General features: G+C 40.0%; 1 protein-coding gene across 1 annotated transcript in view; it reads right to left on the reverse strand.

The window, feature by feature from the left end:
- The window catches only part of LOC122662752 (AP-2 complex subunit sigma), a 28,683-nt gene continuing 14,224 nt past the window's right edge, over positions 1–14,459 (reverse strand). Inside the window, exons 5-6 of the mRNA XM_043858474.1 lie at positions 813–872; positions 1–324 (exon numbers count right to left, since the gene is read on the reverse strand). Of these exons, the coding sequence (XP_043714409.1) occupies positions 283–324; positions 813–872 (102 nt within the window). The 3' untranslated portion in view covers positions 1–282. The remainder of the gene's footprint in view (positions 325–812; positions 873–14,459) is intronic.

Consider the following 14,459-nt stretch of genomic DNA (forward strand, 5'->3'; position numbering starts at 1 on the left):
TTACAAGAATCATCAGAAATTTGGAATATAGGAAATATTAACACACACGTATAAGAAATTTGGTACTCATTAATTTTGAAGAAGGAATACACCAATTACCACAATTCACAATACAATGGAAAAGAAAATGGAGGGAAATGAAGACAGTTTCATCTCGTTCTTCTTCTCATTCATTGTTACAAGGCTTGGAAGGAAACAACTTTTGAAATTTGATGAACAGAAGCGAACCAAACAAGGAACTAAGACCAAGGCAAGATCCGTGAATTCCTTAGCACAATCAGCTCACTCTTGCTTCTCCAACTCACCCATTCTCTCTATGATTGCCTGCAATATGTATAGTAATTACAATTGCTGATTCCTCAATCCCTAAACGGCTATAATCAAGTCTACATTGTCAAAAACAAACAGTAGTGCAAGAAAAGGGGCCCATGGATATGATTGAACACAGTAGTAACACAGCTCCAGAAAAAAGCATATGGCAATAAACAACATTGCCCGTGTTGGGAGCCATCACACCATGGCCAAAGGTAAGAAATGGACAGCAGTCATATAAATAAATAAAGAAACCCAAATTTTTTCATTTCTGTAAGATCAAGATATTAAGTTCCTTAAAAGAAAATAAGGTGGGAACAGAAATATGGGTTTAAGGCTAAACAAGTAATAACTTATGAGGCCTTCCAAGCTAGACACAGCATATGCAGACAAGAGGGTCCCACTCTGTGTTTGGTGGTATGTGCTTTCTATTTTTTGGGGAAAGAGGAATTAGTGTATTGGCAACCATGTGCCATAGTGTTGGGAAAAGGCATACGTACCTTCTTGCTAGTTTCTTGGAGCTCCCCAGCAAGGATGAATTCATCAAGTATCAAGTACACCTTTCAAAGGGAATTTTTTTTTTTAGAGTGGAGGGGAGGGGGGGGGGGGGAGTTTGTTAGTGATGCCAATAACAAGTTTTAAACCTGTTTCCTAATAAAATAACACACAAGCACAAATTACAAATACTGTTACAATTAAATTGAAAAAAAGAATTCTTAGCCAGATGGGAATAAATAAACAGTGCATATAATGGACTTCTAAGCATAGTTATCAAGGCGGGAAGGCGACCATGGTGTTGGAGAGGGTCTAAAATCAAGGCGACACCAGCAAGGCGGCCAAGGTGACCAAGGAGTCTGGACACCTAGGCATCGCCTTGGCGACGCCTTGATAACTATGCTTCTAAGATAAAGTACCGTTAATGCGTATTAAATTGTTACATGGTAGTAGTCATGACTGATGTTGCCCATGCAACTTCAGATAGGTTTGCAAATGCAGATGAATATGCAATCAAAAGAGTCTTTTCAGTGAAGCTAAGACTACACATGCAGCCCATTAAAGGGAAACCCTCGGTTAAAGTTCAAAGTAAGACCAAACAAGGATTGTGTATCATCACAGAAGTATAAAAATAGCAATTAGATATATTGAACGGAGCTAAACAGCTATAAATCAAAGAAGGAAAAAATTCCAATTATGTAATCCATGGCAAAAGTCAAAATCCTCATTGAGTGAAAATAAAAGAAAGGGAAAAGGTTGGGCACACCACCGGTGTACTGTAAGCTAGCGCCTACTGTGTGTGTGTCTCTCTCTCCCCCCCCCCCCTCTTTTGAAATGACCCATTGCCCCTCCTGTATGGTACCCCATCGCCCATGGTGCTGCACACTATTTTACCATACACGGATGGTGCATCTATCCCTCTCCCTAAAAGAAATCCACTTCAAAATATGGAAATATACTAGAATAATTTTTCTTTCTAACCCAAAATCAGCCCACTCCATAAAATGTGAAGGTATTTATAAGTAGGGAAATGACTACCCAGCCTTTCTTCCTTCCCAATAAAACCCAAAAGCAAATTTAGAAATATGTTTATCCTATTTAAGTTAACCAAGACCATGTCTTTGACTTCTAATTGAATTATATTTCCCAACAATAAAAATCCTATTCATAGCCAATTAACTTTTCAATAATTTGGCCATATCTATCTAAAATGACATTGGTTTTGCAACACCAACAGTTCATTGGATAGGTACCAGAAACACTCTTTACACCACCAAAATACAAGCAGAATAAGTGGTTTTCAGATTTGACCCCGTGATTAGAGCTACGAAAGAATAACAGCAATATACCCAAACTAATTAAACTGATAAGAGTCTAAATTAAATAACATAATTTAAAGTAAAAATATGAATGATGGCCAACCAAGAGTTAGTCAAAATAACACATTAAATAAACTCAACTATTAAACACAATTTTTTACAATGTAATTGCAGCCAAAATAAGAGAAATTGAAAACAAACAAAATCAAACCCAAATAGACTAAGTCACTTTATCCTATGGATCTCATGCCACAAGGAAACACCCATCTCAACCCCAAAGGATCTCAAGTGTCCCACAGGTTTTGCTCAATTGGAAGTTTAAAAACTTTCATTGAGTAACTGCTTGGTATCAACCACTCACACCAAGTGCATCCTCTAAGTGCACATCTTTACTTGTCTTAAAGTAAATTGAGGTGTATTTGATGAACCCAAGTATTGGGACATTCCTCAAAAAGCGAATTCCAATGAATTGCATTAACAAAAACTTTCTAATTACATGGATAAAACAAGAGCATCAAACAAAATTAGGCATCCAGAAAACATTTTAACATGTTGATGAATGCCAGTGACCTATAGAACCGTCTACCTGAGAAAATGAACTCAATCCTATTAAAATACTAGTTTTATCACTCAGTATGAGTTTTATCAGAAACACGTGCAGATGCCATCCATCCATACATATAAATCTCCAGCTACTTAATCATATGGAAGTGCGTATCAATTTCCTTAATATATTTCTCAAAAATTACAGTTAAGGAAATTTTGACCTGATCCAAACAGGTATAACCATAGTATAAGAAACAACAGTATCAGATTTCTTCATTTTCCATTTACGATTGGATTTTAACTGATGATCTGCTTTCATGAATGAACTCGATAAAACAAGTAACCAACATATGGAATTAAAAGAACCAACTGCATCTCATCAGAGGAATTTACTCGATTTAACAAAAAGGAAGACGCGAGTCAAAGTTAGCAACCGGCTGACAGGCAAGCAATAAAAGTAGACACCCCTAGGAGGGGAAGGGTTATAAATGCCCAACTCTGCTTTATGACAGAATATGGACCTGATCAGTGATTAACAATATAATTGACGTGATGTACATCGAAATATGAAGAAAAAAAGACCAAGCACTGTTCACGGTACTTTTCACATGAACAGTGTCACAGCCCATATTTGCCTTGAGCGGGGATGCTTTTTAGAAGATCTTGTGGGCCAATCAAGTGGAGAAAGCTTCTATCCTAATGCTGCCAAAGTTTAGTTTCTATTTTCATATTTAGAAAGTAGGCTTAAGTTTCTAATTTCAGCCTGTTACTATTTTTATTTTGTTATCTAAAATAAGTGTTTGGCTAGATTTTATAGGAAGTTTCTATTTTACAGGTTTTACGAATTAGTAGTTTCCTTTTTAGGACTCTTTAGTTTCTTAATTAGATTGGAACTGGGTTGCTTTGCAATTGGGTTATTATAAATATGAGTATGAGGCTGAGCAGAAGAAGACAGAGATTGAAGAGAAAAGAGTTATGGTTGAAGCTGTGAGACGCGGCAATGATGAGAGACCGTGGGTGAGAGGCCCTGGGTGAGAGGATGATGGGCTGAGAGAGCTGATCCTATACCCCCTTCTATATCCCTTTATTCTTTTTTTCTTTACCCTCTATGATCTCCTTGATATGTAATAGTAAAACAGCAATAACAGGAGTTTCAGTTATTTAATTTTGTTCCTTTTATTGTACTGATCCTGCCGCAATCGATCTCCCGCTGGTTTCCCTGGTTTGAGGTCGACTTTTGAATTATGATGTAGATCAAAGGAGGTGGAAGAGAAGAAAGACCAGCCCAAGTCCACAGAGTTTAGTCAGTGCAGCCAGCCCAACTCCCATTGAGCTAGTCCTTACTTGCGTGGAGGGTTCAGTTTGAGATATTCCAGCAATATTATAAGCTCTACTAAATTGTGGGCTTCTATTTTGTGGTTCTTTATTATAGCTTCACAGTTATTAAGTTGACTTAGTCTTTAAGTCTCCTAGTTGTTATTTCTTGTAAGTTCGAGAAAATTCTATTTTATTAACTTTTCCTTAGGTATGAAGAGTTTCTAATTTTGTAATGATGCTTCACTTTATAAATAAAGAAAAGCCCACACATGGGGATGGATTTTTGGTGAATTATTACTGCATGTGTATGCAATGTTCTGGTTGTGAGAGACAGTAGATCCGGTGGGACTCCAGGTAGGGAGACTGGTGAGAGGCCTTTCTTTGCAGTTGATGGGAAACCAACATATCCTCCTCCTTGTTCTTCTTGTTTTTTATTTCCTGCTGTATTTCTAATCTGAAATTATTCCTAAGGATAGCTTATTTCAGTGTTCTATCCTTGATCTCCCTCTTGTAGCAACTACCTATTGGGTACCATTTAAAGAAGTCTGTTTTGAGTGAATCTCCTCTATTGTATGAAGAGTCCAGCTAACTTAAACTGGTCTATTTCCATGGCTGCAGTAATTGATTCTGTTTTGATTACTTATTACTATCGAGACTAAGAGTCCCTATTTTTTCTGTGCAGAGTTAATTACTCTATTGGCTGAATGAAAAGGGTCTTACATGTCTGAAATCAGACATTATCTCATCCTGCGATACTCTATTTCTAAATTCTTCAGTCAGACATGAAGATTGTTGTAATTAAAGATCTGTCCATCAAATCTGCTCCTAATTTAGAGGAGCTATTCTCACCCCTAGCAGTGTCCTTCGATCTGAAATTGGTTAACATCTGATCTGCAGATTTAGAGATACCTGGGTTCCTAAAAAATAGAACCTAGAGTTTCTAATTCTGGAATTGATCCATAGTACAACATCAGTCGTTGGATTATCTTCAGTTTTGGTGAATTTGATATGCTGTTTAAGGGTTACACTCAACCAGATTTTGTTTCAGTCAGTCATTGGAATATCTTCAGTTTTTGGGAATTTGATATGCTTTTTAAGGGGTATGCTCAACCAGATTTTGTTTCAGATCGGAGTCTTGGATATTAAGATTAATCTGGTTTCCTAACTTGTCACTGCATTCCTATCCTGTGGGCTGTGTCTGAACGACTGAACCTATTCTTAGGTTAATCCAATTGCACCAATAACGCAGGTAAATTAGAAAACAAAGTATATAAAGATGTAAAAAAATTGAGTTTATGCCCTCAATTTCCCACAAAGTTGATGACCAAAGATCCATAGCCCAAAATTTTTATAGTTATGAAAAGGCCAAATGCTCTCTGTGCCGAGGGCGCAGGCTACAGCCAGACACTTGGGGGTGGGCGAAATGACCACCCTGGCCCCCTGAATACGCAGCCCATGTGTCTGGGTGCAGGCTGCGCTGGGGCACAAAGAACATCAGCCCTTATGAAAAATAGCTGGGAATTCAGTCTTCTGAGTGAACAAAAGAATAACAAGTTGAATATCAGAATGATTTGGCTTGTCTGTAATTGACAGAGGCTCACATTATTTATAGATGAGAGAAGGAAAACAAATAAAGTATGTTAGGTAGAGATGATTCATCCTAACATACACACGAGATAGAACACTCCCCCCCTCAAGTTGGTGCATATATGTCTCTCATGCCCAACTTGCATACAATATGATGAAACACCTTACAATGTAAACCATTTGCGAACACATCAGCCAACTAATTTTCCATGGTGACAAAAGGAATACAAATGATACCTTGTTCGAGTTTCTCCTTGATAAAGTTTCGGTCAATCTCCAAATGTTTGGTCCTGTCATGCTGGACCGGATTGTGAGCCATGCTGATTGCTGCCTTGTTATCACAGTATAGTCTCATAGGTTTTGTAACAGTTACTCCCAAATCACTGAGTAACACTTTGTGACACACAAGCTCATAGACTCCCTGTGCCATTGCCTGGTACTCTGCTTCTACACTTGATCTAGACACTACTAATTGCTTCTTGCTTCTCCAGGTGATTAGATTCACTTCAAGGAAAGTACAGTACCCTGAGGTAGAACACCGATCATCAATAGAACCAGACCAGTCAGCATCCGTAAAAGCTTCCAACTTTAGATTGTCATTGTTGGAAAATAGGATACCTTTTCAAGGGGCTGATTTAAAATATCTCAGAATTTTGTATACTGCCTCGAGATGTGCAGTCTGGATCATGTAGAATCGGTTGATAATTTGTATTGTGTATGCAATATCTGGCTGGGTATGAGAGAGGTATATCAATCTCCCAACTAATCTCTAATAACTCTCTCTATCTACTGGGTCACCACCCTTGCTGCTGAGATTATGATTGACCTCAATAGGAGAGTTAGCTAGCTTGCATCCAAACATTCCTGTCTCATTGAGAAGATCTAGGACATACTTCTTCTGGGAAATAAAGATACCCCTGCTAGATCGGGGGCAACTTCTATTCTAAGGAAATATCAGAGAGGTCCCAAATCTTTAATCTCAAATTCCCTTGCTAATTGAGTCTTTATCTTGGAGATTTCAGCCTCATCACTATCTGTCACTACCATATCATCAACATACACAATGAGAGCAGTGACCTTACCATCTCCATACTTGATGAACAAGGAATGATCAGCTTGGCTTTGCTTGTAAGTTGTAACCAAATTCCTGCATAGCCTTCACGAAACGCCCAAACCAACCCCGAGGAGATTGCTTAAGTCCATAGAGAGATTTCTTTAGCCGGCACACCTTCCCTGCTGTAGAAGATGTTTCAAAACACGGAAGAATGTCCATGTACACCTCCTCTTCCAAGTCACCATCCAGGAAGCCATTCGTGACATCTAACTGTTGGAGATTCCGGCCTAAATTGGTAGCACATGATAGAGTGCACAAACCGAATTCATTTCCGCAACAAGAGCCAAAGTGTCCTGATAATCAATGCCATAAGTTTGTGTAAAGCCCTTGGCAACCAACCTTGCTTTACATCGTTGAATGGTTCCATCTGCCTTATGCTTCACGGTGTACACCCACTTACATCCCATTAGCTTCTTTCCATTTGGATGGGGAACAAGTTCCCAAGTACCAATACTTTTTTAAGAGCCTGCATTTCCTCTGGCATAGCATCTTTCCATCCCTGCGGCATAACTAAAGATACGGAGGAAACACAGGCCCAATAGGATGAAGACATGGATACATAGGAAATAAAGGTAAAAATGGGATGTTTAGTATGCTCTAACTCCTTTCCTAATAGCAATAGGGATTTCAAGGTCATTAGTACCAGCGGGAGGTGAAGGAGGTGGATCAGGATCAGGTCATGTCGTTGGACATAGTAGGTCGGTCACAGGCTCTTTTGTGTAATCCTTCCGCCTGGACTATGTAAGCAAGTCCTTTTTTCCGAGCATCCTCCCCCACTGTTATCAACTTGAGGTCTCTCCCTCTTAATACGAACAATGTCAATAAAAGGGCTTGAAGGAGTCTCTGGCAATATACTCTCCCCCTTGAGAGATGACTAATAGTAAGGTTTAGATTCATGGAAGGTAACATCTATGGTAAGTTGGTAACAACTAACATATAGATGATGGGAGGGAGGATGATAGCATTTGTAAATTGTAACCCTTCTGGGAGCCAGAATACCCAAGGAAGACACAATGGAAAGCCTGGGGATCAAGTTTGGATCGGGAGGGTCAAGGGTGTGGAGTTGTAAGAAAAACAAACACACCCAAGGAGGAAGATGGGAGGCCAAGGAAAGATTTGGAAGAAGACTAACAGGGGTTTTAAAGTCCAGAACACTGGAAGGATCCCTGTTTATAAGATAGGTTGCAGTGAGGACAACATTCCCCCAATAATACTTCGGAACATTCATGGTAAAGAAAAGGGAGCGAGAGGGTCCCCACACATCCAAGTGAATAACAAAAAATGAAATTTCACTTTTATTTAAACTTGGGGAATAAGAAGTGCGGATATGTTTAGCCAACTCACAACTTTCATAATGAAAGGTATTGGGCTACAACCCTTTATTAAAACAGGGAACATTAAACTCAAAGTACGGAATGAAAGATGACCGAGGCGTTGGTGCCAGCGGTGTATTTACTAGAGAACACTATTAACCCGAAGGTTATGAGTAGTGAATAGGGGAGTAAGCGTAGGAGGACCCGGATCCAGGTGGTACAAGCCGTCTCGCACCCTACCATATTCAATCGTTGCTCACATCACCAGATCTTGAAAAATACAGTGGGTAGAATAAAATGAATCGCAACAATTAAGTTCAACCGTGACACGGTAAATAGAGAGCAAGTTGGCACACAGGTTAGGCACATGTAAAACAGGTGATAAGGACATATTTGGAGAAAATTTAATGGAACCTTTACCAAAAATGGAGGATAAAGATCCATCTGCCACACAAACTTTGTCCTTACCCAAACTAGGGAGGCATGAACAAAAAAGGTCAGAGGAACTAGTCATATGATCAGAAGCTTCAAAATCCAGGAGACAGGACAGACTAGAACAAGAGACATGAAAAATACTTGACTGAGCAAGATTGGAAGTAGAGGCAACGCTAGGCATAGAAGGAGTAGTCCCAAGCTGAGACATCATGTGTTATAGTGCCAATAAATGATCCGAAGAGAAGGGTGCTACAAAAGCAGACGTAGAAGCTGGTAGTCCAAGCTGAGAAGTATCAATAGGCTCAATGAGATGTGCCTAGTAGCGAGTAAAACTCTATTTCCCACCATGACCCCCTTTAGGGCGACCATGTAGTTTCCAACATGTCTCACGGGTATGACAGGGTTTGCCACAGTAGTCACATTTGACTGGTTCTCTAGTACTGGAAGGTACCTTAGGAGCAAAAGGCTCCCCATTTATGGTGTAGAAACCAGAGCCGAGCGAGGCAACACAATGGATGGCATCATAATAGAATGATGGCGATCTTCATGTTGAAGCAGGTTATAAGCTTGAAGAAGGGTGGGAAACTTATCCCGTCCAAGAATCTAAACGCGAATCTAGTCATACTCTGGATTCAGACAAGTTAGAAAGTCATAGACTTGTTCCATTTCACGCTCTTTTTGAAAAGTAGCGACATCAGTAGTACATGCCATGCGAACAGGGTGATAGAAATCCAGTTGTTGCCAGAGAGCAATCAGAGCAACATAATAGGATGTAAGAGACGAATCCTTGATGCAGATTCATCACCAAATAGGGCTTGTTTCATTGGGAATAAGTCTAGGGTTGGGTTACATACATGTTGGGCCTTTGATCCCATGGGTTTCTAATGTAATAGAACTCTATAAGTCCAGCCATGTTTTGAGTCTATTTCCTTTAGTATTCTAGTTTCCTAGTCAGTTTAAGTTACCTAATAGGTTAGGGATAGGGTTAGGCCATTCCTTTTTAGTGTCTAAGTCTATTTTTGAGTCTTCTATATAAGTTTGTAAGGGAGGCCAGCATTACATACGAATTTTGATTAATAAAAACTCAGCTTTATGCTTGCTGCCTTTGCTCCATCGTGAGTGTGCCTTGTGAGTAATATCAAGGTGGAAGGGATTGGTGGATCTCCAATCGACTCCTTGCATCATGAAGATCAGGAGACCCCATTGTTCATCTTCAAAGCTGTTGCCATTGAAGATCTCTTCAAATCTAGTAAGTTTGAATCTGAACTTTGTTTAAACCTTCTTCTTCTCACTCCTACCCTAACTAGGATTCCTCTATAACTTCAAATCTGTCCATTAGTTTCAAACCAAACTTTCAGCATACATCCCTTACATCATTATTGACACTCGATCCAAGTTTCATCAAACCCCCACCACCCTAAACCCTAGAATCCCCTACTCCTACCTCCATTAGGAATTGTCTCCAGTAACCTTATCTTGCTGTCCAACTCATCTAACCTACTTCCATTCACTCAAACATCATAAAACCTATACCATTAGACTTCCCTACACATGCCTATCATTACCATATAAGGCAACCCTAATCTAAACCTAACTTAACCCTAATTTCTGCCCTAATTAGCCTAAGCTATCCCAATCGGCTAGCCTTGTTAGGTAATTCTATTACCCTGGTTCCTAGTGGGACTACTCCTACCTAGGACTACATTAATTGGTATCAGAGTCATGGATGTACATGGCAATCCAGTTCTGTCCCCTCCACCTGACCCTATGGCTGCTATAACGGAGATGCTACAGAAGTTGAATGAAAAGGTGACACAATTGGAAGAGAAGAGGACTACCCCTTATAGGGACAGCAACAATCCCCTAGAAAAGGACAAATATCAAGTTAATTCGGTAGTACAAAGAGCCCCAGGAAGAGATCAATACAGAGAAGACAGAGAAAGGTACAGAGATCATAGTGAAAATAGGAACAAAGGATACAGAGACTACATGAGACGCCATAGACCTTCAGAGGCGTATGAGTTGAGAGACTTTGATGGCAGACCAGATCCACAGGTATTTTGTGATTGGTTAGCTGCTTTAGATGATTATTTTAATTGGTATGATTTGCCTGAGCATAAGAAAATGAGACTAGCACATACCAAGCTAGTGGGACTAGCACATAATTGGTAGAGAACCCAGATGGATTGTCCTGACTACCGTGGTAGAGAACCTGTTACATGGGCAGAGATGAAATAAGATCTGAGTAAGAAATATTTCCCATGAACGTTCAGAGCTCTACAACAAGGTAACTTAAATTCCTATCGACAACATCACCACCAAAAGGCCTCCAAATCTGAAGACAACTTGAAGCCTCCATCAATGAGATTCCATTTGCAAGTTGAAGAGTGTGGGAAATCTAACTTCACCAGTATTAAAATAGCGGCTGAATACAAATTTCCAATACCAAAGGAAGTCGAGAGAGCACAAGTTAAAGATAAAGCTGAAGTGGCAGTGAATTGTGATGAAAAGAAAGAGCCAGCCCCTATAGCTTCAAAGAAGGAAAGTCGACATGTAGAAGACCCTACTGATGTGGTCAATGTCGAAGAAACCAAAGTAGAAAAAGATGAAACAGCAGAAGATGAAGAGGTGGTTGAGAGTACTCCACAAGAAATTATTGGCATTCAAGATGCTGTTTTTTAAGAGGTGGAGCTTGTGTCTCAAGTATTAGATGCTAAGGTTGCTAACACTAAAGACTCTACGGGCAGGACATTCACAGTTGCTGCTCATTCAGAAAACGAACACATAGATTTTGTTATGCCACCATGGTTCTTTGAAGAGAAAGCTCCACGCCTTGAAGATTTTATCCCCAATGTTCCTGCTTCACTAGAATTTTGTTTGGGGATGGTCAAAGCTGTTGATCACATGTTGATTCCCCCTCATCACTACAAAATTCGAGGACGAATTTTTTTAAGTTGAGGAGAGTTGATGCAGATTCATCACCAAATAGGGCTTATTTCATTAGGAATAAGTCTAGGGTTGGGTTACATACATGTTGGCCCTGTGATCCCATAGGTTTCTATTGTAATAAGCCACTTTTATGGGCCTAAAATATGGGTATATAGGTTGCATGCGGGATTAGCCCAATACTTAGTTTATTTTTATGTTTTTTTTAATTGAACCGGTTCAAATTGGTTGCATCCAATTGGTTCAATTTAAGTGATCATGTGACTTGGTTAAGTGGTCATGTGATGTAAGTTGGGCTGGATTAGGACTCTATAAGTCAAACCATGTTTTGAGTCTATTTCCTTTAGTATTCTAGTTTCCTAGTCAGTTTAAGTTACCTAATAAGTTAGGGATAGGGTTAGGCCATTCCTTTTTAGTGTCTAAGTCTATTTTTGAGTCTTCTATATAAGTTTGTAAGGGAGGCCAGCATTACATACGAATTTTGATTAATAAAAACTCAGCTTTATGCTTGCTGCCTTTGCTCCATCGTGAGTGTGCCTTGTGAGTAATATCAAGGTTGCCTTGTGAGTAATAACAAGGTGGAAGGGATTGGTGGATCTCCAATCGACTCCTTGCATAGTGAAGATCGGGAGGGCTGCTACTTATCTCCTTGCATCGCGAAGATCGGGAGACCCCATTGTTCATCTTCAAAGCTGTTGCCATTGAAGATCTCTTCAAATCCAGTAAGTTTGAATCTGAACTTTGTTTAAACCTTCTTCTTCTCACTCCTACCCTAACTAGGATTCCTCTATAACTTCAAATTTGTCCATTAGTTTCAAACCAAACTTTCAACATACATCCCTTACATCATTATTGACACTCGATCCAAGTTTCATCAAACCCCCACCACCCTAAACCCTAGAATCCCCTACTCCTACCTGTATTAGGAATTGTCTCCAGTAACCTTATCTTGCTGTCCAACTCATCTAACTTACTTCCATTCACTCAAACATCATAAAACCTATACCATTAGACTTCCCTACACCTGCCTATCATTACCATATAAGGCAACCCTAACCTAAACCTAACTTAACCCTAATTTCTGCCCTAATTAGCCTAAGCTATCCCAATCGGCCAGCCTTGTTAGGTGATCCTATTACCCTGGTTCCTAGTGGGACTACTCCTACCTAGGACTACATTAATCCTTCTGAGTAGTCTCTCGAACCATAATTCCTTTGCATAATTCATAAGAACGAAGCTATAACTAATTGTTGGCTCAATGGAATTGAGGAGAAAAGACATGATGAATGCATCATTGGCCAACTAAGTATTTCGTTTCATGCCATTAGTAGGGCATAGGGGTGTCACCAGTTAAGTACCCCGAAAAAATAATTCCTTTGAATAGTCAAAAGACAAGGTTGGGACCAGGCAAGGTAATTAGATCCATTCAGTTTTGTTGGACCTGGTTGGAGAGAGGGGGTTATAGCCATGAGTCCCAACACAACTCACATCACTACCCCAAATTCCCCTCCAAGGTGGGGTACTACTTTCTTCTGCCATAGGGTCAAACACAAACAAGCAATGGGTTTTGAAAAACGGAGATGAAACAAAATAAAGAAAGGGCTCATGTATCATGGAGGGCGACAAGACAACGGGGCTGTCGATGAACTATGAAACATGACAAGGCTGCTGGAGTCCAGGTGACATTAGCGGGGTGCGGCAGTGATGGCTGAGAAGCAAAGCAACACTGGCGTAGGGTGGTAGTGGCCACCTGGGGGCCTGGAGGTGAGAGCAAGGGCCACAAAGGGGCCTGGTGGCATGGGTACAGGCCACGAGAGGCCTGGCAGGGAAGACGGGGGCCACTAGGGCCGAAGGGCTGTGGTAGAGCCATTAACAACTGGTGGTGGGAGCCCGACGGTGGTGGTGCGACATACACCGGTTAGCAGAGGTCAGCAGTGATGTCAGTTGGTCACGCGTGGTGCGACATGCGTTAGCGCATGTTTCGTCTCCCATGCTTGACTAGAGAGGTCGGAGCCTTGAGGATTGGCGGTGGTAACCCTACTAGTGGCTCAACTAAAAAAACCAAGAAAACTTTTTTGGGGCTTTAGGGCTCTGATACCAAGTTGAATATCAGAATGATTTGGCTTGTCTGTAATTGACAGAGGCCCACTTTATTTATAGCTAAGAGAAGGAAAACAAATACGGTATGTTAGGTAGATAAAATTCATCCTAACATACACAAGAGATACATTGAACCTAGACACATGACATACATTAACATAATATAATATACAAAGGAGATGGAATGTAAATCTATCCCAAAAAAAATGGGATGGAAAACTGCAGAAACCATATTGGCCAGGATAAAAAAAATAAGCAGGAAAGCAGAAACTCAATCTTGGGCCTAGGCCAGACCTCACGGCTTGGCTTGGCAAGATGGATCAAATCCAACAATTCTTAAACCCTAAAGGCAATATAGAACCAGTAGATAATTTACATGGTCACAAATTGTGAAACAAACTTATGCTAGTCCTGCATGAAGTCCACAATTGGACAACTGAACATACAGCATGCATGACTTCATGTTATCAAACATATTAAATGTTTGACTGCAACAGAAACATGCAGTGGCATCTGCAACAATGTGACTTAAAGCCAATATGTTTCATAATCTAGACAAAATGTCAAGAGAAAATAAAGGGTACACAACAAGAGAAACTAAAAGTCTTACTTTTATGTTTCTACACGGACGAAAAGTTATACTGCTTTCACATTACCGACGGCAAAATTGTTGGCTCTATTTCTTGAAGGAATATGAATTCTCATTTTATGGGTATATAATCCAATATTTTCCAACATTTGATCAACAAAAACAACAGAAGTCATACAAGAAACTCAAAGAAGAAAGTGAACATCATGGATTAACTGCAAATCTAACATATAATACATGTGAGCCAGATTGAAGAAGTTCTCCATAAAACAGAGCACCAAGGATTGAAGAAGTCTTCCAGAAAACAAAGCACCATGTCAAGAAGTAGCAGCAACCCATAAAGCCCAAATCGATAGGCCAAAAAGGCCTTGGTTGAATCGCTTTTG

This window comes from Telopea speciosissima, chromosome 5, assembly GCF_018873765.1.
Source record: "Telopea speciosissima isolate NSW1024214 ecotype Mountain lineage chromosome 5, Tspe_v1, whole genome shotgun sequence".
Lineage (NCBI taxonomy): Eukaryota > Viridiplantae > Streptophyta > Magnoliopsida > Proteales > Proteaceae > Telopea > Telopea speciosissima.